The following is a 22,612-nucleotide window of genomic DNA, read 5'->3' as shown; positions in this document are numbered from 1 at the left end:
AACGACCCATTAAAACCACCTAGAGCTAGCAATAATACGTGTGCAACTATTAATATACATGTATATGTTCAAAAGCGAGGGGCAACTGTCGAATATGTGTGTTTGTCCCTAATTTATAAATACATAGATGTTTAAAGATATTATAATGTTTTATGAAGAGACGAACAGCTGATGAAAACAGCAGCGAAGTCTCATTGAAGATGAACTGGGGACTACAGATTAACCAACTGAGAACAGCTACGTAAAGATCAATTTTACATTCCGTACTTGCGACACAGCTAGGATATTATTCGCTGTTCAGTTTGTTGCGACATTGGCGATAAATATACTCCGAAACACTCTTCCTCCAAAGAGAAAGGGGTTAGTATGGTGACTGCTGGATAGATGTCGAAAAAAGTAATCATTGGGTTCCCTTTTTTGATGATCGTAGAGTAATCTTCTATATCTCATCAATGACTGTACTAGCTCAGATATAAATGATATCCCAAGGATAAATTGAAATCGTATATTGTAAGTTTAGTTAATCCTACAATCAAGTGTTAATTTCCTGGCGCAGTTTACGAATATTCGTAAACTATTGAAACACCTTAACGGATATACATATAGAAGGCTTACATATTTGATACAGCACAACAGAAAGAAGCAGAAGAAGAAAACAATAACCTCCCGCGGGATATTTTCATGTCTGGGAATGAAGATCCCGAATTAGACAAAAGGCTATGACTTATACATGATGCAGTTTTACAGATATACATCAAACGCGGATATATAAAACGAAACACTTTACTGACAGCGACTTATAGTCTAGAAAAACTCAAGTTGAGGACAAGGGCTTTGACCCATCAGAAGAAAATTTATGTAAAAATAAAATTACGGGATGTAAGGAAAAACGCAATCTTCAAAGAGAGTAATATTTTGAGATGAGTATAGATCACTCCCGTCACTTAACAACGTTAACCTTGATGTGCCACCTTAAAAAATAAACCATAAAGCACCACTTATCCTTTTTTTCCTTACTCCGACTTTGCTTCTTTCTTTTTGTGAATATCACCATCAAATTTTAAAATTTCACATATTTCAGTGCAGAAAAATAATCGATTTCATGCCAAAATTGGATAAACTGTACCCCTTGCCATCGTCAACATCTAAATATGTTAAATTGGCATTAATTGCAGGACGGTATACCCCTTTGTTCTTAACTTACTCAAAATTTAAACCCAGTAAAAGTTCAAGAAAATAACCCCCATCCCATAGTTCGAAATGGGCTAAACAGTATTTACGGTCATAACCTTGTCTTCAAAATAGAGTAATATTAGACTAATTTCACACATTCACCACCATCCGTATCTAAACGTTAAGCCAGAGGGGGAGAACATTTGAAACTGTACGTAATTCTATTATATAATCGCCTAGACGTCTACATACCCATATACTTAAAATATCATTTGTAACAATTAGACGGCCTGACAGCCAATCTCTCTAGTCTACTCGTCAAATATAGGATTTACAGATGTCTTCTTTTTCAATCTATTCACAAATACAACGTGCTGAATACTTATATGCTGTTAATTATATACCTCCTATGTGTTAATATGGAAGATAAACAGGGGTTCTTGTAACCATGTTATGTATTAATCCTTGTTTCTTCGGGGCTCGTTTTGCAGAAAAGACTGATCGCTTATGTACCGTACCGGAAGTGATGCGTTAATGTTGAGCACGTTGAGGTTTTAGCGATTTTTCCGCTCGAAACTATTGATTTTACTACCATACATATACACTTCTGTGGGGTCCGTCTGTTGAAATAAGTCCTTAAAATATCTGTGGACTTAGGCACCAATTTTCCAATATGAGATGATTCTAAAAAGAAATCAGATTCCTCGAGAACATGGTGAAATTTAGTTTCGGTAACTATTTTTCGAACAAACTCCCCACATAAAAGGTAAAAATACAGATGTTTTGTTATAAATGCAAGTGGTGATACTTGTGCAGTTGATGCAGTTGTTATTGTATTTTCTTGCGATGCTGAAGTTTTTAACAAAAATCCCCATCTTCTTTTTCAATTATGACTGCTGTTGAAAGATTTACGTCATCACCTCTAATCTTTCGCATTGCTCACGTGACCAGTTCTCAAAGGCAGGTGAAGTTGATTGACAGGAGCGAGTGTGCATTCTGGAAGAACTTGCATATTGACCTAATAACGCACGGCAAGCTATGTTGTATATGATTTAAGCATTGAAATCGCAGGATATTACTTATAACCCCCACGAATATGTTAGATTAGATAGGGAAATAAAACTGCCGCTTTAACGACTTACTGCTCTATGGGTGGTCTTAAAAATGGGCTTCAGTCGTGGAAATTGAGACGTGAATAACTATTTGACTAATTTCATTCTGTAGGTAATAGGCTGTCGGCGATAAAAGATTAAGATAGAGAGGGCGAGAAGCAAATTTTAAATAAAGAAACTTGTCTGTAACAGAACATAAATAGGACTGCATCCACTATATTAGCTCAAGTCTGATTGAGTATATCATTAGTGTATTCAACCACTGTGCCACAAAAATATCAGATAAGGTATAATAGCAAGAAATCGAAATCAAAATGTCGATGAATGTCTTTCGGTGATATTATATATCTTTTGTTGAAGATGTTATGAATGGAACAGGGTTTAACATCTTATCTACACAATATTTCAATCATTAATTAATGGTAATTTTCATGTCAGTGCAATGACGAAACCTCTAGTATGTGCATAGTGGTAATTATGAGGCAACTTATGTGACTGATGTTCAGGATCATGAATTTCCAGGGATTCCTTCTATGGCTATTTAAAAACAAAAACATCCCCCATCTTCAAGTAAAGTCAAGTTTACTTTATCCTTTGAAAGAATATAAAAATTTACACTTATATATTGCTAGGGGCTGACATTGTCGTAGAGAAACCAAACACAATAAGACTGAAAACATACGGCACTGAAAGATTGTGGGCGTATACAAATTTAAGATGCATAACAATGAGTGTTTTGTACTTTTCAAGATAATAGCCATGGCAGTCCCCATATAATATACACACACATAAAGAAGTCTTGAAATGGAATACAAGTCCACAGCTTTAACAACTTTCGGATAAATACCAAGTTACTTTTATTTAAAACAAATCACATATCGTATCAATGTGGTCGGTACCAGGCAGCTAGTCTAGTTAAGCGATAAGAATCATGTTTTTCTCTGGTACAAGGAATAAGAAAACATATGGCGAACCTCACATTGATAAAGATTCGGTGGAAAATCTTGTAACTTGTTGGGGAACGGAACCATTTGATACACAGAAACATTCGATACACATGGACCAAAAACTAGGCGAACACGAAAGGTCAAGTAGGGGTCAAACAGGTGTATCAGAATATGTAGTTCGAATATTTAATTATAACTGGCATTGACACAAGGTTAATTTATTGTTTTCTGGTATTTTAAAATCAGCAGATTTAAAACTAAGAAATCGACTGAGGTGATTTGACAATACAGTTACATAGTATGCTAAATGGGAGAACAATCTATCAATACATTGTTAAGATATTCAATTTTAACTTGCAAATTACGGTTTATATCGGCGTACACATAAAAATGACGGATGGAATTCAAAATAAGAGTAGGTCGCAGAACCGTTCTGTATGGAAAATGTATTTTATGTAGTACCGTTAAATAATACGAAAAACCAAAAACAATTAGAAACCGAATTAATTTCCCATATCCTTATCTATAAGCACACACAAATTTAAGAGATAATTTGAAAATGTTATTACATGTAATTAAATTCTAGTTTTCTTGCCGCAAATTAGAATGGTGCTGAAAGCCTGTTAGTCAGTCTTACTTAATCTTGAAGAATGGTAGTATTCACCACACTAAGCCTAAATGAAATAGAGATGGCAAATTGATGATGAACTAACTATGATGGAAAGTCATCAGTGCCATTTCAGCAGTTTCCGGTAGTGTATAAATTAGGGTCTTCATCTAGTCTGGCACTAGTTATCCAATGAAGATTTTTTTCGTGATTGACAGCGAATTACAATGGCACAATAATTAACAAAGTGAAATGTTCTTAACTATCCGAGGTTAATATGATTTTCAAATAACAATGATAATGTGAGAAATATCAGAAAGAACGGAAGATAATATTCGTAATTAACACAGCACGAAGCTTTTACTAAGCCACCATGAAAAGCTGGATTTTCTCTTGAGAATTTAAAAAAATATCACTGGTTGGTATGCAATGAATGACATACTTTTTTCTCAAATCATAAGCCAAGTGTATTCTCTAACCGAAGAAATTAATGGCCCTTCAAAGCGATATAACGAATTAAATTGAAAACAATGGGCGGAACGATAAGTCCAATAGTTGAAGTGGTAATTCAAAAGATATTTTACAGAGAAGTGAAACTACAGCTGTAGAACCACAAAGCCTCTTCCTGGCCCAATAAGCAAATCGGGATAATCCCATAAAGACACGAAGCACCTGTGAATAAAATATTGTTTAAAGAAAAAAAGAAAAAAGCACCAGAATTAAACTTTGCGTTCAGTCATATAACTTAAATTCGAGGAAAACTCTCTCTCTCCTTGAGAAATATCTATACGTGGTTTCATGGATATTGGTACTGGTAAAGCGAGTATATCTATTATATAACAAACAGGCGAGTAGTTCTGGTCTTAGTAAAATAAACAAGGCCGTTGAGGGGAATTAGGGTTAGATTCGTTATCAAGTGTTTAATCTAACAAATATTTCTCAGCGTATATTGAGGATAAATTAGTTTTCACGAAAGTGTCAGTTATTGATAAACAAGGGCTGTGTACATTAAACACCTGTACCAAGTCCATCAGACATAGCTTATGAACATAATGTTATGGGACTTGACAAATTAAGAATATAGTAATGACTGTACATAACCATTGTCTAAATTGAACTAGTTGATATTTATTTGAATAAAATTAAAGTTCGAAATGTCAATCCATCAGATCGGGAATCTGTTTCCTATGGAACTTCCGGATCAGCCAGACATAAGGATTTAATGGACGTAACCGAAATGTTTCATGGCGAGTTTCGTCAAATTAAAAAACCTTTCAGACGTAAAGTATTAAAAGCCTTATTAGCACATTAAAAGGCAATAATTTAGTACAGAAAATCAGAGATAGAAAACAAATCTCTTCATATGACGACGGAATGAAAGGTTGTTCTGTGTTATTTATATTGAGCTGTACTTATTAAATTACCTTAACTGACAAAAGAGCAATTGGTTTTATAAATCTCGTTAGAGTAATAGAAGCTGGCAGACTACGAGTATAAAAGAGATAAGCCAGGGGTTTAGGTTTAAAAATTAGTCTAATAATAAACCTTGCCTTTGTTTTGACTGGTGAGAAGAAATTTGAAATATTTCCTAACACAATCTGAATTCCTCCAATTTCTTGTGAAAAAGTCTATTAGATAACACCATAGAACGCAACCATATAACCTCCGTGTGGATTGTTCGTAGCTAATAATATCATTATGAACAACCTTTACAGCAATACTAATTCAAATTCCTTCCAGTCAATCCATTCCGAATTCGATTTGCTTCCATCTTTCAAAGGTGTCGAATAGTCTCAAATTTGAGATGTCTACTAATAAATCTGAATAGGAAACAAGCTTAGATTCAGAACGGTGCGACACACCAGTTTCCGAGGGAAAAAACTGAATTGCGACCTAGCCTAGATTGGCTGTGAGCGAAAGTAATGATTTCAAATACAATAAATAGTTTAAGATCAGTGTCGCCAGATGAGCTAAATTTACCACCGTACATATATTGTCAGTTTAATTCATCAGCCAAACATCAGTCAAAACTATTCAAATTGATAATACAGTTAAAGTGCTTTCGTTATAAACACATTTTACCCGACTCGAACTTGATAGGCCTTTCTCTTTTCTATTAATTCAATGCCTTGTATTACGGTATGTTAAGAGAGAAAAAAATCCGACCCCAAGATAGCTTAATGTTCATGTTATGAAAGAATAACACGATCATATTAACAATAATACGGTAATATTTTGACTTCTGAAGTGTCGCACTTCAATATCAGAGGTAAATAAGTGCACTTGACAATAGTTGTTTGAAACAAATTTTACGTTTGGTTAGTGTTAAGGGAGGGTGGGGGGGGGCATTTAATCTCAAGTAATTTATGTCATTCTACAATTTTATGACTTTTTCATTCACATATTATCTGTCGTATCATAGTCAATATACTAAAACATATATTATTATATAAATGACTATACCTGTTTAATACACATTCCAATATCTACTACCAGTGTATTAAATTGCATGGACTTAAATAACTTATCTAATACAGCTCTTCCATAAGCCTACCAGTCCGATAATAATTAATATTATTTATGAAACCTTTCCTAAACACATTATATACGAAGAATATTGTATGATTTACAATTTTGATATTTTAATAATTAGCCGTTTGTTTTATCCTGTTTTAGTAATTCGTTTATATTGATGTGTGTATCTAAACGCACAAAACTACCCCAATGTTGCGATCCAGATAGATACGACAATGATTATGGAGCAGAACATAGATTGAATATCTGTTTTAGAGAAAAAAATAATGCAACTAGATATTGCCCTGAAACTAGATACGGCTACAACAATTTGTCGATATCCTAAAAGTACGAAACTGTGACATTGTTATTGAATTTGAGTCTTTATTGTAGCCCTAATCAACCAAGTAGAAGTAACAGCGTAAGTATAGTGATGGAACAATATTCTTATTGTCAGTCTGAATCTTTTTGTCATAATGATTACAAGCCACTCACATTTTGGTCCCCCAATTTTCTTTCATTAGCGGATTAGCCGCTTTCAGCAGATGTCTTGTCACCTATAATTGAAACTTTAAATAATGTTCTCATTTTTAAGACATGTGTTGGCACACGTAATTCGTGTAAATGATAACGAGTCCCCTATTATTTGTATGCAATTGGCGTTTTGTATTTCGTGGTTTTGATTTGATTGCCCTGTAGGACTCGTGCTTCCCAATCTATCTACAATAATATAGCATCAGTACACAGTAGTCCAATAATTATTGTACCATATACATAAGACATGCATACATAATCCATTACAAAGGAACCACGGATTACTACATGTTTAAATGTGGGGCATATATGTAAGAAATGTGGGTATGTAGTATATATATTAAGGGAGGGGTGTGATAGACAGGTGGGGGTTGGTCAGCATATGAAACAAGTGGTGAACACTAACAGGACAGGTGAAGAAAACCGTTGCTGTATTCATGAACACAAGCAGAAGAAACGATAAGGTATAGTTCGCCCCCCCCCCCCTGCAGAAAACCGCCCCATGCTTGATTAATGAAACATACATGGCTAAGTAATGCTGTTGGATTTAAAAAAAAAAAACTTCTCTGTGTATAATTTGTTTGTAGCTTTTTCTTTTTGTGTTTGAAAGAAACCCACACTTTGTATCTATCAAGTTAAAGTGACGGCTGAAATACCTGTTTCTTGTAAAATATAAGAAAGTATTAAAAATAACATACATCTTATATGTTTTACACAGATAGTTACATCTTAAGCATAGTTCCTCAATTACAATCTCAACTACTTATATAAAGCACATCCATTTTATCTATATATATGCTAAAAGGAAAACAGACATTAAGCTCTTATTCATATATTAATATCTACCAAGTATAAAATCAGTAAAGAAAATGTCAGCATCCTTTTAATCAGAAAGTGTTGATATTATTATCACCTTCATCATCATTGCATAAAACTGTTTATATCCCAAAATGCACATGGGATTAATGATGCACGAAAGGTGTTTAAATGCCATATCAAATACTAATTAAATCGGGTTTTTTTATATATAAACTTCAAAGATAGTTTCTTTATCTAATGGTTACTCTTATGTACAAAGAGAAAGCTTTGTCGGTCGTGTTTTACCAAATGGACAAAAAATAAAATTACACCAACCAAAATATAAAGTGTCAATGTTTAGAAAAGGTTGTCACATTCCATACCCACTGCTTACTATGCTTATTCCCGTTAATTCTCGGTTCTGTGGTTGTATGGTAAATATCACATTTTTGTGGGGAACATATATTGTTATATGTAGAAACTTTCAGTTACAAACATTTAATTATTCCAAAATATATTGATATAAATGGCATTTACCATTCTGTAATATATTGCACTCATACTTGTCTTTTTGTGATACAAATGTCACAAGTGTTACAACTTTGTTTTTATCAGTTTCATTGAATGCAACCAGAGAATAATCACAATTCTACCACCTTTTTCGTTGAATTAAAATACCACTTTTTAACATTAATTACAAGACAAACATAACAATTTAATGGGAGTTTTTGTTGGCACCGATAGTACACGAAAATTTTGTAAGCTACAGATGGTTTACTTTGATTTATATCTGCATCTCAAGAACATTCCAACAACTCATGCCTCATTTATTTTATTGCAACTTAACTGCTAAACTCTCTTAAAAGTATATGTATAAGTTTAAGACGACGACAAACATTCTCATAAAGATCCACTGACGTTCTCATTTACTTATTTAACAATGCGGAGCTGTATCTAGGTCTTTTAAAATCCCTAAACATTTATTTTAAAACAATGGCTTTCAAGTGTGTACACATTACTAATACTTCAGCCATCATCCATGTATCTCTTCATTGCCTGTAGTTGGTTCCGACGAATAATCTAATGAAATAATATCGCTCTGTACATGTGTATGCCTTATACACCCAGGCCATCCTAAATATGTATTCATACGTATATGTGTCTCTCTTAAGAATATTCTAATAGAACCTATATGGCCAGTGCCAGTATGCAGGAGTAAGAAAAAAACTATTCTTCACAAGATGCTAGACTGTTGAAAGACTAGTGTGGCTAGGTTTAGTTAGAGGATTTTATTTTTTTTATATACCATCCGTCTACTGCAGAAATTTTATTTTTGCATACGTGTTCAATTCTCATTATTAAATAGAACCACTGCAATATGTTGCATCCTTTCTAACAAAAGTAACAAATTGTATTTCATTTCAACTGAACTTTACAACCAGATGTTGGTCTAATCCTTTATACCGGATGAACTTCTACAGAAATCATCCATTTTAATTTTAGAATGCACGATAGTAAAGCACTGTCGGAGTCTTCGATTTAGAGATATTCTAAGAACAGTACATTGTCTGGAGTACTTTTTAAAAATACTTTGTCCTTATATTTGCTACAAGTTAAACATTTTAATGTGTTCCCCAGTGAGAAGAGTTTGGGTAAAACAAGTTAAATAAGAAACCAAATATGTCTGATATCACCCATATCTGCTATTGGATTTCGCGCGTTTTTATCAAAATGTATGGGTATTTTTATCAGATAATATTTTCTCCATTTGTCATTTTCGGTGATACAGAATTGATTGTTTGCGTCATTTTTTCCTTAGATTGAAACATAATGATGTAAAAAAGTTCAGCATTTGGCAGAAGACTTCCCTTAAGTATTTCTAACCGCAGTATCGCCATCTTAGATAATACAGAAGACAAAAATGGCTATCTCCCAATAATTATCTGCTCTACCAATTGTTGACTCTATCAAAATTTCAACGTGAATGTAATTACTGAAATCAGTTAGCACGCACTTGAAGATTTACACTTGCTGTCTGTAATTGCCTACAAAATTTATAAATCCTGTATATCTAGGACACTCTCAAGAAAATAGAAGAATTGATGCCACAGGCTTAGAAATACTGAGTTGCGTTACAATAAGATCCAAAACATGCGAGACCACTTCCAACGTGAAAGATTATCAACACAAGTGATATTTTTCGAGAGTACTCTAGAGGCCCCTACTCTATGAGTTCTCTCCCCCAGGCGCGAGAAAATATTTGACAAACTGACTGTAAGTGGTGCTTAAAAAAACCATGCATAGACGTAAATTCAATAACAGGAAGGGTCCCATTAACTTCTTCAGGGACCACCCAGCCTACTATACTCAAAGGCCCCCTTCTCAGTCTACCCCTGGAGTACTTAACTATTTTCCCTGGTACTTTCAAGTATTCCATCATCCCTACAGATATGGGGTTGAGCAATAAAGAAATCTCAAATCGGCGTTTGTTTTTACTGTATGTGTTCAAAATATCTAATTGGATGATATCAGTCTGTATCAAAATAGGGGGGTTGGATGGCCGAATGGTTAGCACGTGCGTGCTGTTTCATACGGCCTGTCATTGAGTCAACTGGCGTGGTTTCGAATCCCCGGTTGTACGTGACAAGGAGCAGGGTCGCAAGTCTAAACTCGTGGGTTTTCTCCGGGTCTTCCGGTTTACTCCCACTGCTAAAGACCCCTACGCGCAAGCGAATTATTGAAATAAAATTAAACCATATGTTAGTCCCGAAATGACCTAGTTTGTGTCGAGTGGACGTTAAACCCCATCTGTGTATCAAAATAAGGTTATACGACTTACCCGTCTTCCAGCTTCGTTATTATGAACATTCATCAACATCCGAGATAGTTCCCTCGAATGTCTTGGGTGATTTTTCTCTTTTTCCCTCATGTCGACGAATGCTTTAGCGAATTTATAACCGTATTCTATATTATCTCCACAGCCACCCCAAATCCAATCTCGATGAAGATCTTTAGGACGCCGTGCTCTACTACATCCACATTTAGAAAGTTCACCCTCCCTACAGGAACGGCTTATGGCATATACTACTCCGGCTGCTGATATAGCATGTGTAAAACCCGCTTCCCGACTCGCTGAAAGATAGAATATGATAAAATTAAAAAAAAACCCCAAAAACAATTAATTAAAGTCATGCTTTTAAAACTCGATTTGCAATGATTTGACTACAAGGTTACGTCTTGGATGTTCAAACATAAGTCGAAACAAATCTGCCAATCTATATCTGAGATCTGGATATTTTAAGTGGTTTTCAAAGTGTTCAGTGGACTTAGATATTCGATAGTTAGGTAACTCTGGGGTTTCAAATGACGCCACTTTGAACGAGAGTTTGGGGGAATAATAGGGGGGGGGGTATAATTACATGTATATCAACAAAATACATTTGTATCTGGATTGTTAAATCCTGGAAAAGTCCAGGTATTTACACTACATGCCAAGTTGTAGTCCAATACCATACATCAGAAGACATCAATTATTCGAAATTTTGATAACCTATGACCCTGTCTGTATAAATTATCCCGCAACATCTAATGCGATTGTATAATTAAATCTAATGTTTACTGCCAAGATGATGTTGTGTTTGCACTTCTAACTACGTTACCATTTGTAAAGTTGACCTTTGACCATAAATGCATCTCATCACAGTTAGGAACAAGCATTAACCGCAATAAATATGTCATTTGTCATTCATTATTTAGATATAAAATTGTCACGGCTGCTTACAATTCCCTACTTATGTTAGCATAATATCCTGCAATATGTTTTATAAAAATACTGTCTGACATTAATGTTCTTTGCATAAGCTGTTTATCGGATGGCTCTTACAAACTGTGTGAGAGGGAGGTGCATTTTCCTGGTTTAGAATTCTAAATTTCATGACCCGATTTAAAACTAAGTTTAATCTTAAAATCCCTTTATTTATACGAGTATTGGTCATATTAAATATCAAAGACTGTGTATTTTAAAAGAAAACAAGACGTGCCAAAGCCTTTGCAAGTTCATCTAGAGGTTTCAGGAAAGGGTCTAACATTAACTTTTCATGAAGTCACGCCAATATCCAGTCAAAAGTGGACACAGAGATCCGAATAAGCGTCGCACACCAAACAATAGTGGGAAAGATATTTAATTAATCTAAACAAAATCTCATTATGTCAGTCACAACCCAAGATCACAACTATTGAAAATTGAATTATTGTCCATAAATAGGTGAATAAGTCTTTGACACGAGGGACGAGGACTTGTACCATTGTTCTGTGGTCGTGATTGTCAGGTGTGTCCAGTCTCTAATTAGATTAGATCTAGCTGGTTGACAGGTAAGGGAAGATAACTGTCACAATCTTTTGTGATGCAGTTAGAAACCAGCTTCAGTTACAATGGCATGGGATCACTGCACGCAATCATCATATTGTATCCTTGCGGTCTTAGAATATTAACCATGACGGATGAAATGATGTAGTCACAATAATGTACAGAATGAAATAAAATCTGCTAACTAGGGTGATTTGTCATTTTTGACTACGGACAAAGGACATGGAATGCAGAGTTTTGATTAACAATTTAAATTTTCAAACTCATTTACCGGGTGCTATCCTAATGTATGAAAAAAACCCATCACCCCCAACCCTCCACTCCCACCCCCACCCTCATGAAGTGAAAGGACGTATATAACACAGAACGTTTAAGGTTGCTTAGACATATATTATTTCAGGTCAGGTAAAACCCCGAAATCGTATTACAGAATGTATATACACATGCTTCATAAATAAGTTACAATAAGATCCAATTATATTGAAATAACTCAAACAATAACCGCATATAAATCTCTTGATGAAACAAACCCTTTGCTAATCCTATTGTCGGCTTTGTTATTAATTTTGCTCGATCTGCCATTGGCCTCAGATAACCCGAGTAAACACAACGAGTTATTTAAGAGGGAGTAAATCTGATCGCGAGTCAATTTTTACACATTAAAAATCACCACCTTACAAGGTGTATCCAATTCAGGAAACTGAATCACACTAAGATTTAATAGTGTCCTCTTATATTAGCAACACTCTTTACGTTAGAAGGCGTGAATAAACAAGGTTCACTCGACTATCTTTATTAAAAGAAGAGTTCATGAATTGTAAACATTTATTTTCTTCCCTTCGATTGCTTGCTCCTCTGACAATTATGTGGAAATTTGTACAACAAAGTAAAGGGGATGTTAATGTTATTATTCTTGCAAACAAACACTTAAAACTATTACGAACTGACTAAATAAACGCCGACAAGCTGTTATTCTAGCAGTATAAGTACTTCAAGTAGAGACTAATACCGCTTAATACCTTTACGGCAGCTTGTTCATCTCCATTAAGGACGTTTACAGTTTGGGCGGATCCCATGATTCGCTTTGTTACTGGAGAACCAATTGGAACAACCAGTATTCACAAACATTTATGCTTTCCTGATGTCTAACTTCTGCCATTAACAAATATTTGTGAACGAGGTTCAATAACTGCAAAACTCAATTCGAGGACCTCTGCTCCCATTTTTCAAACCAGGATAAGAAATTTAACCAATTTCTTTACTAGTCCATAAAATCGGTAAATCAATGTTTTATACCAAAATCATCTCGGAAGGGTAATGTTAGCCAGCAAATAACCACCTAATATTCTTTCGTGCGACCAGCAACGCTTGGGTACTTCTCCAGTACATCGGACCATGCTCCACACCCCTTCTAGGCATCCGACGCAACATTTAGCTACTTCCAGTTAAAAAGCTAGTTACACAAACCGTCTTTAATTGGTCTCAACTTTGACTTTTAAAGAAGAATGTATGGTAAGATGGCGGGGTTTTAACTTATGTAGTATATAATGACATCCTGACCCTAACACATCCACGTTAATAACACAATAACGTGTCGGAGGGCAATCGGTTCTTTTCGCTAAATACATTGATCATTCCGCCGAACGTTATTTGTGAGAAAAGCTGATACAATGCTTCTTTGCTGGAAGGAATATCAAAGTTCCCAAAGAACCAGTAACAAAAACAATAGCAACACTTCGGCATCATGCAGTATTCGCTGGATTAGACCTCGGCATCATGATTTGCAGGATTAAACCTACAAGTACCAAAAATCCCATTTAGCTGCAGTACAGTGCATATGACGAGGTGTGCTTACTTTCTAGAACATCAATACCATTTTTCTTTTTATTGTACTTTTTTAATTGGAACATTCATCAACGTCGCCAAGACAGAATTGTGTGCAAACAATTTGATGGTGTATACATTGTACCACGCCAAAATTTTTGACATATAAATGTTACTTGTTCTCAGACCAAATTACTACTAAGTAGAAACCAAACAAAAGGTTTTCCAAATTTAATCATTCAATCGTGTAGGGCCTAGCCACATTCACAGGAATCTCGCTAAGCCTAGAAACTATGTTTTAAGTTTAAAATGTTGGTATGCGCAATGTAACGCCCGATGTCTAAATTCCATTAAATGATAGATTCGTTTGATGAATTTAACAAATAAATTCTCTTTCACTGTTTCCGAACAGAGAAATATTAATTAGCGTGATATTTCACACTTTCGCCACCTGTGGAAGATTAAATAGTCTTCTAGAGTTACATCCCCTTGCCGATTGAGCAGATCTTGTTGTTTAAGTAAAGCAATCCAACTTTGGCAAATGTTGAATAACATGGCCAACAGTCAATATAATATCACCTGTTAAATGTCACACATCAATCATAACCATCATATATCAAGTGGTTGAGATTGCACGAGCGTATGAACGTGCCAATGTTTAAAATGGCAGGACTTAAGGGGGATATCGGCGGCAATTTAATCTGTCTGTATTGGCGGTATTAGGGTTTATTTCCTGATACATTTTGAAACTTGTGCCAGTAATTCGGGCTATTGTTTACGATAGATGGGTGATTTACTGGTTTGACTATGAATCGGGTGTCAGATACAGGATTCCTTAAACAACTGGTGAAATAGGCATGTTTTCTCTAAAAGAACACCCAGTCCGATACGGTTTTCAAGAAACCCCCAAAGGGATGGCTGCTACATTTCCAGGTTAAGAGACATAATACCACGAATACAAACCTTTACTTTCATTGGGAAGTTCGGTATGGAGATTATACTCAACATCAACCAATGTTCATAAGTAAATTCTTTCTATTTATTAACACATAGGGAAAACTGCTATATTTTATTGTTAAGAAAGCTATTGCCACAAATACAGACCTTAACTTTTATACTGTGATAAGAGATGCTCATAAACTCATCCAAATGATTATGGGTAACATTCTTTGTTTTATGCATTTGTAATTTTGTAGTCATTCTGACAACATCATAATGAATAATTATTATAAGTTCCAAACAGATTATTGCAAGGTCTATACAGAGCTATAAATGTTTGCTTCAAACGAACGCATCCACATGGAAAAGCAACAGGTGGTTTTGTTGCTGTTGTATTCCCTTTATCAATGGTTGCAGTAGATTATTCTCATTGAGGATTAGTTCACATAAATTAAACTCACTGCATACAATTCATTTGGCATCTGAATAAAGAACAATTTCATTCTACTTATAGGCAGATTGGGGATAGTATTTTCATGCGATATATTTTCGTACACAGTGTATTATTATACAGAATGTAAGAAACTCAAATTCCCATGTTCTCGATTTATTCGCTTTATAAATGGCGTCAAATTCTGTATATAAATGGCTGCTTATAAGAAAATTTTCTTATCGGAAGCAGAGATCTATGTTTTGGTAGAATACCTGTCTGCTCACAGACAAAGAAAAAAAGGACGTGAGAACAAATTAAACTGTTGTCATTTTAACTCAGCTCATTCATGCCTCATAAATTTTACGTTTATCACAAATGTGATATGAACTGATAGTCTTGTATAGTTAAAGATACGTTTCTTGTTGAAGCACAGCAATAATTACAGCTTACCACAGCTTTGAAGGATGTTTTGAAAATATGTGTGAACGCTGAGTACAAGTTTATTCTGATCCCAACCTACAGCATCGACATCATTTCATGATCCTAAAGACAATTGAGTTTATTGTTTGTTGAAGACATGTTAAAACACCAACCGCCTTTATATTATTTTAATACATACATGTAGATCACATTTACGACCACAATTAAAAAATACATCAAACACATACTTTGTAATCAATATGAGAAAATCTAAAAGCCCCGAAGGAATTTAGAAACTCAATTTAAAACGTCTCTTGAAAATTTGACAAAAGGTCTTTAAAAATTGAAAAATTAATATAAAACTTTTTCATTCAACTTTCCAGTCAATTACCCCACTTAATCGGCGATAAACACGCTTTGTGTTACGTTGGAGGAAACTGATAGGTACCTATCAATAGATGATTTAGAGGCGTTTTTCATGTCATTTTAAACCCCATCTATTTATTCGGCTTTGACATGCAGTCAGTGTCTAAATTAATGTGTGGTATAGTGAGAATGTTTTATCCTCTAATCGTGGTCATACTTAGTGGATCTTAGTAGCGTTGATACTGGTGTATATTATATACTCTTTAAAAAAAGTAGGGGATATAGAAATGCAAGTACCTATGCAGGTTGCGATATGATAAATAGCCATGGACACTTGACATGCTTTGAGAGTATGTTCACAGAACCACTGAGCTGCACATGCGACACGCAATAGCGCCATGCACGTGGGAGGGGTTCATTGTCAAATTTGACACTTCAAGGAAGGGTTGATGAAAACTGCCGCGTGCTGGTTTATCCTATCCATGTTTGCTTTCCTATCGGTTCTTGCATACGATTTACTGTTTAGCGAATCTTTGCTTTAGTGTGTTACGTTTAATTTGATCGGGAGACGTCGACGTCAAAGTCAACCGACAACACTGCAAGAATTGGCCGTGGCACTGCAAGAGGAGTGGGTCAGATGCCCCAGATCGTGATTACATGGTTGATTAGGAGCATGCCACGACGAATTGCTGATTGTCTGAGGTTATAGTTCAAAGACATCTGAATCATCTTCGTGTTAATTAATTATAAAATGGCGTTATGAAATTATTGATGAACAAATCCTAATCCTGTAGAACCTAAGAATACACAAATGTTGTTAAATTACATTTCAAAAAAAGAACATCAGACTGCTCAACAAAGTTTCTTATTTTAAATTCTCCTGTCATAAGAATAAATTTGAATCTCATTTGCCCACTACTAAAGTTTTAAAGCAAGAACCTATAAAACATCTCTATATTAGTGGCGTGCGATATCACTCCGGTGAAAGCGGACGCTAATTATACTCATACACAGTCGGAATTAGTTATTCACTGAAAGATACTAGTTGTTACCATGTCAAATCTGAACCCGTGTTGAGTGCCCATTTCAACAATCAGGTAAGAAAGTATTATGAAAGTCTTTGACCAACACGGTTATTTATTCAATGTCCATCACGTATCTCATTTATTCTGGACTATGGTATAGAGCCGAAATATTAAGCTGAAAGAGAGAGAGAGAGAGAAATGGGGTTTAACGTGCACTCGACACAAACTAAGTCATTTCGGGACTAACATATGGTTTAATTAATTTTATTTCAATAATTCGCTTGCGCGTAGGGGTCTTTAGCAGTGGGACAAAACCGTTATATTAAGCTGAAGCAGGTTTGTTACTAGTTTTAGTAAAACAATTCCTGGTCCCCAAGCGCTACTCATCTTGATGTTCTTCTTCGGGGGCGACACTCCTCGAAAAAAGCCTAAGACTCCGGCAATTCAAGTACGATCATGAAGTTTGACATGCTTGATCTTTGGCCAATTGCGCATCGATTGGCGGACCTCGGTTCCTAGTCCATATAGTGTGTAGGAGGGTTCGATGGCTAAATGGTTAGCACGTGCGCGCTGTACCGTAAAGTCTGTCATTGAGTCAAATGGCGTGGTTTCGATTTCCTGGTTGTACGTGACAAGGAGTAGGGTTGCCTGTCCAACCTCCTGGGTTTCCTTGTGTCGAGTGGACGTTAAACCCCATTTAGTGTATGGAAATTTAATTAATCTATACTTTAAGATTTTCGACTACGACAGCTTTTCATCCCACTAAAGAAATCGACATATTATAAAGTCCAAAGACATCCACAATTTTGTTTTTGACCAAAATCAAAAACAGGTCTAGTAATTTTAAATATGAATGATTTTAAAAGCATAAGATAACGATTATAAGAATATCGGGGAAGATCTGTTTATCCGTTAGTTACATAGGCAAATAACAGTGGTACGTAATAAAGCACTACAAAATTAATCCATGAAACAATAAAGGCATGAAATCTAAATATTTAGGTAAAGGTATAAAGCCGATTCTATTTTCAGGGATGAAAACGGAACTTGAGATTATTTGTTTTGGTGATGGTATAAAGAAGGAATGCTCATTCATGAAATAAACACAGCCTAGAAACGTAGAGAGAAGTCCTCCCACATTTTAACTGACATGATTTAATAAACCAGGTGTCAGGCTGTATGGCATATAACATGTACAATCTACCTGTGCATGATTACGTATTTCCAGTGAGTTGGCCGAATCCAGAAAGTTATCATCTTATTTTATTCTCTTGGTGCCGAAAGTCACCACTGACTTATACCAAGCCAATATATTACTAGATAAGAAAAGGCATTATGACTCTGTTCCATCTCCCAATTATGTTGTTGCTGAGAGAGAGAGAGAGAGAGAGAGAGAGAGGGGGTGTGAGAGTAGAGTCTTTAGAAAACGCAGAACTCAGAGAAACGCCGCTGAGATCTAATTCAAGACTAGCATGGATAATAGACCTTATGATCGTTAGCGAACGAATTAGCCCACTCCGCCATCCAACATCTCTGTCGTTAATGAACTTTAATCTGATTTGTTATTTTTGTTTATTATCAAAAAAAAAAAAAAAAAAAAAAAAAAATAACATCTTTCAATTAGTAGGCATATTATCGACACTATAATTGACAATGTTCTGAACCTCTTTTAGATCCCTTCAAATTAGTTAATACCAACAATTGTAGGAGCCGTAATTGGACACAACACTGAATGTGCTGATTGTGCAACTTTCAAAATCAGATTCATATTTGTCGAGGATAACGTCGATGATGTGGTTCGAATAAGGAAAGTGTGTGTAATGTTTCAGATCTAAGGAATATTCAAGATCCGGTGTACACATTAGTAGTGCACCTCCTTTTGTATTAGCAATGCAATAGGACAAGAAATTTCATAAAGTGTGCTTCTTTGTTTTTATAACTTTTTAGATAGAATCGAAGATCAACATGATTTTAACATTTAGCTTTCGATATAACCCCATTTCCTATTTTAAAGAAATTCTTATGTATATCTGGGTATAATTCGGTAAAACGATACACGATACGTGACTATAAACCACAACATCAAATCCGACATCTTGAATGATCAAGAAGACCTTGTGACCCCTGGTTCCACCTAGAATCAGATTTCCTGGAGAGAAGGCACCCATTCACTCTATAGTCAGTCACTTATTTTTGGCATGGGTAACTCTTTAATGTGTGAAGGTGAACTCGGTGTTTACCGTCTGTCTTGCAATGAAACGGCAGACAAGACACGTGCTGGAGAGAATTTCAAAAATATTTGAAAGAAATCTAGAATTTTGTTTGTTGAGAGTCATTGTGTTGAAATAGTAACTCCATATTATAGGCGTTGGGAGTACATGTGTCTGGGTATACCGTATTGAAATAAAATGTGATATTTCATATTCAATATAGAATTAAAACAACAAACAATAGAAATTCGTTTTTACGGTAGTTTCGTACATTGTCATAGATATATTGTTGTACCTTAACTCTGGGAGTAAAAGATTATAAAAAGCAAGGGTAATTACATTTTCTATACTGTTGATTAATCCATTAATTCAGATAGAGAGGGAGTGTGTGTGTGTGTGGGGGTGGGTGGGTGTGTGTGCGTGCGTGCGTTGGGGGTTAATGTCCACTCGAGACAAACTAGGTCATATCGGGACCAACATAGTATGGTTCAATTATATTTCAAAAATCCGCTTGTGCGTAAAAGTCTTTAGCAGTGGGAGGAAACCACAGGACCCGGTATAAAAAACCACGAGGTTGGACAGGCAACCCTATTTCTTGTAAAGTACAATTCGGAATCGAAACCACGCCACTTGACTCATTAATTCAGCATTAAGTGCCATGAATATCATATAATTCTGAACTAATTGTCCAGGATCTCTAGTTATGACCGAAGTTACAGCCAAGTGTCGATAATAAATATGGTTAGTCTACTAAGTAAAATGGGCGATGGTTTGCATGTGTCTGTTTAGGATATTCAACACCAGATAAAACATAATTCTAGTACACCCAGGTAATTGTGTTGTCAACATACACCATACGCCGCAAGACAAGGAAATAGTTTCGCTGAAATCCAGTCTTTTGAGCTTTTCATATCTGAAGAATAAAGTCTATTCTGATACCGCAGGAGTTGAATATGTACTTCAAATAAACTGTTGCCAAAATTCTTAAGACGTCGACTACTTGAAGCGATTAAGAATAAAATGCTAGAACCGAAGTCTGTCTCGCGAGTTTTCCTGAATATTACTGCCACAGCAGGATGCTGCATATTTTGCTTTGTGAATAATGCATTGCCATGTATGTTATGTATTAAAGAATGTCTTGCAACTTATTACCAAACATAATCACCTTATTAAGCTATTAAAATTAATCATTATCAAACTGATGTTCTTTAAGGAGGGGATTCTCTACTAATATAAGAATTCGCTGTGTTAAAAACTCAACCCGACACAGATGGAAAATTGCATTCAGCCTGATTTAACTGCTGCACCTTATTACAGTTCTGGCAAAAAGTCGGAAAGCTAATTCCTATCAGCCACTATTCAATTTAACTACGTCTATATGATTTGCTCGCCTGTCGACTATATAGTGATCTGACAGAATCCGAATTGAACTGACCGAATGGGGAGGATTTCCTCTTCACTTTACTAGGCTTAAAATATAACATACTCGAGAATTAAATGTAAAAACGTTGTAAATGAAATGAAATGGGGTTTAACGTCCTACTGTTCTGCACCGTCCGAGTTAAGAAAATGGAACAAGCTAACGTTGTAACTTGTTGCGCTGATGTGTTCTTATCTATAATATACCTGTACGCTTATTTCACATAGCAAGTTCCTCAAATAAGAAGTTGCAACATTTCAGTTTTTTTGTGTATTTACTTGCAACTGTTTTATGATAAATTAAAATGACTCTTAAGTGGGAAGTTCTCATAAAATACGTACATTATTGTGAGAACTCAACACCCCCTTTTTGATTAGTGCAAATACGTTAAAACGCTGGTCTATACAGGTGTCTGAAGTTACATCTGCTTACATCCAAAAAAAATAATATACACCTTTCATATTTCAAACACCATATCTAAATGACAGCCTTTTCTATCTGGAAAGCATCACACAAATTTTACGAAGCTGACATGACAATGAGCGGCTATAGGGCTAACTTAATATATATAAGTTATCTACATGGGAGTTGTGACCATTGAAGAGATTACAGTTGGATAGACTGTTAAACTCCCTAAAGATGGATGAATTTACTTACCTATATTTAACACTGGACCGAACACTGACGAATCGTCGACTGTGCTACAATTCCAACGTCTGTTTCTAAATTGATATTGACATTCACCTATTCCCATTTGAGCACCTCGTCCAATGCTTGGCATATGATCATGATATACACGGCAGAATCGAACCTGTCCCGGAGATAATCCCTGTAATTCTGTACACATGGGCTGGGCGGCTAATAAATATAAATTACTCTTTCGAAACGTGTCAAAATGATGCACTCCAAGATTCCTGAAAAGAGAAAAGGGGATAAATAGAAACATTTCTTTTGATGGGAAACCAATAAAATTATTACTTAGACTATTAAGCTCGTTGCCAGGATCAGTCCACTATTCATATCACCTATATCACATACCACAACGAACACGGGTTAGAGTTGGGATTAAACTTAATCAAATGTTGCGGACAGTAAGTTCTCTATATTGCTCTGGAAATAGACATTACAGGATAACAGAACAATAAAACTTAGACGGAACAAACTACAGTACTCTTAAAAACATTACGCCTCGTTTAACGATTTTGAGTTTCCAAACTTTTTTTTTATTTCTCAAAGGCTCCAAGGACGAAACGTGTAGTGAAATTTACTGCTTTTGGTTGCTATGGTATTTTAGCTTGTTTGCTTCAGTAATTTTTAATCGTCCTGTTTTTTTCTTTTTTCTGAAAATTAATCTAAATATCTCCCTCATTTTTTATAAAAATATATTATATAGCTTAAATGTCACATACCAATTTAAAGAACTTTAAATATAGAATTTTAATAAAAGTATAGTCGGGGTTGATGTTTTAGCCCATGTGTCCCATTTAGCCAGTGCTGCTGGCCACGTATTCTTATAGCAAAAAGGCAAATATTTAACGAACATTGTGCAATATAATATATATATTTATTCTTAAAAGCATTTATTAAATATTGACAGAAGTGTCATACTTTGTCTGTGGTAAATAAAGCACATATTCTTCTTAATTCCTTTCACACAATATTGTTTGACAGTTAACTTACTCCTTCCATAAATGATAATATCTAAACGTATTCGTATTATAGGCATTATGTAAGACGACACTTATAATTTTCATAAAACCATCATGAATTTTATTTTAATAAAATAATAAATATATGTTGTGGTGACGTCGTGTACATATAAAATACACCTGAATGTAGACTGGACTGTGTTACAGTGTAATGCTGAATTGATAGAGCTCATAGTCCCAATACAACTGGCACACTTACATTGTGTATGTCATAC

The 22,612-nt window shown here is 35.2% G+C and overlaps 1 protein-coding gene across 3 annotated transcripts in view; it reads right to left on the bottom strand.

The window, feature by feature from the left end:
• Positions 1-22,612, bottom strand: part of LOC126828727 (protein Wnt-5a) — a 105,338-nt gene that overhangs the window by 9,975 nt on the left and 72,751 nt on the right. For all 3 annotated transcript variants that reach the window (XM_050558699.2, XM_050558701.2, XM_050558700.2), the window contains exons 3-4: positions 21,346-21,602; positions 10,525-10,817 (exon numbers count right to left, since the gene is read on the bottom strand). In XM_050558699.2, the coding sequence (XP_050414656.1) occupies positions 10,525-10,817; positions 21,346-21,602 (550 nt within the window). The remainder of the gene's footprint in view (positions 1-10,524; positions 10,818-21,345; positions 21,603-22,612) is intronic.

Source organism: Patella vulgata, chromosome 7, assembly GCF_932274485.2.
Source record: "Patella vulgata chromosome 7, xgPatVulg1.2, whole genome shotgun sequence".
Classification (NCBI taxonomy): Eukaryota; Metazoa; Mollusca; class Gastropoda; family Patellidae; genus Patella; species Patella vulgata.
This window is presented reverse-complemented; position numbering and strand designations above follow the sequence as displayed.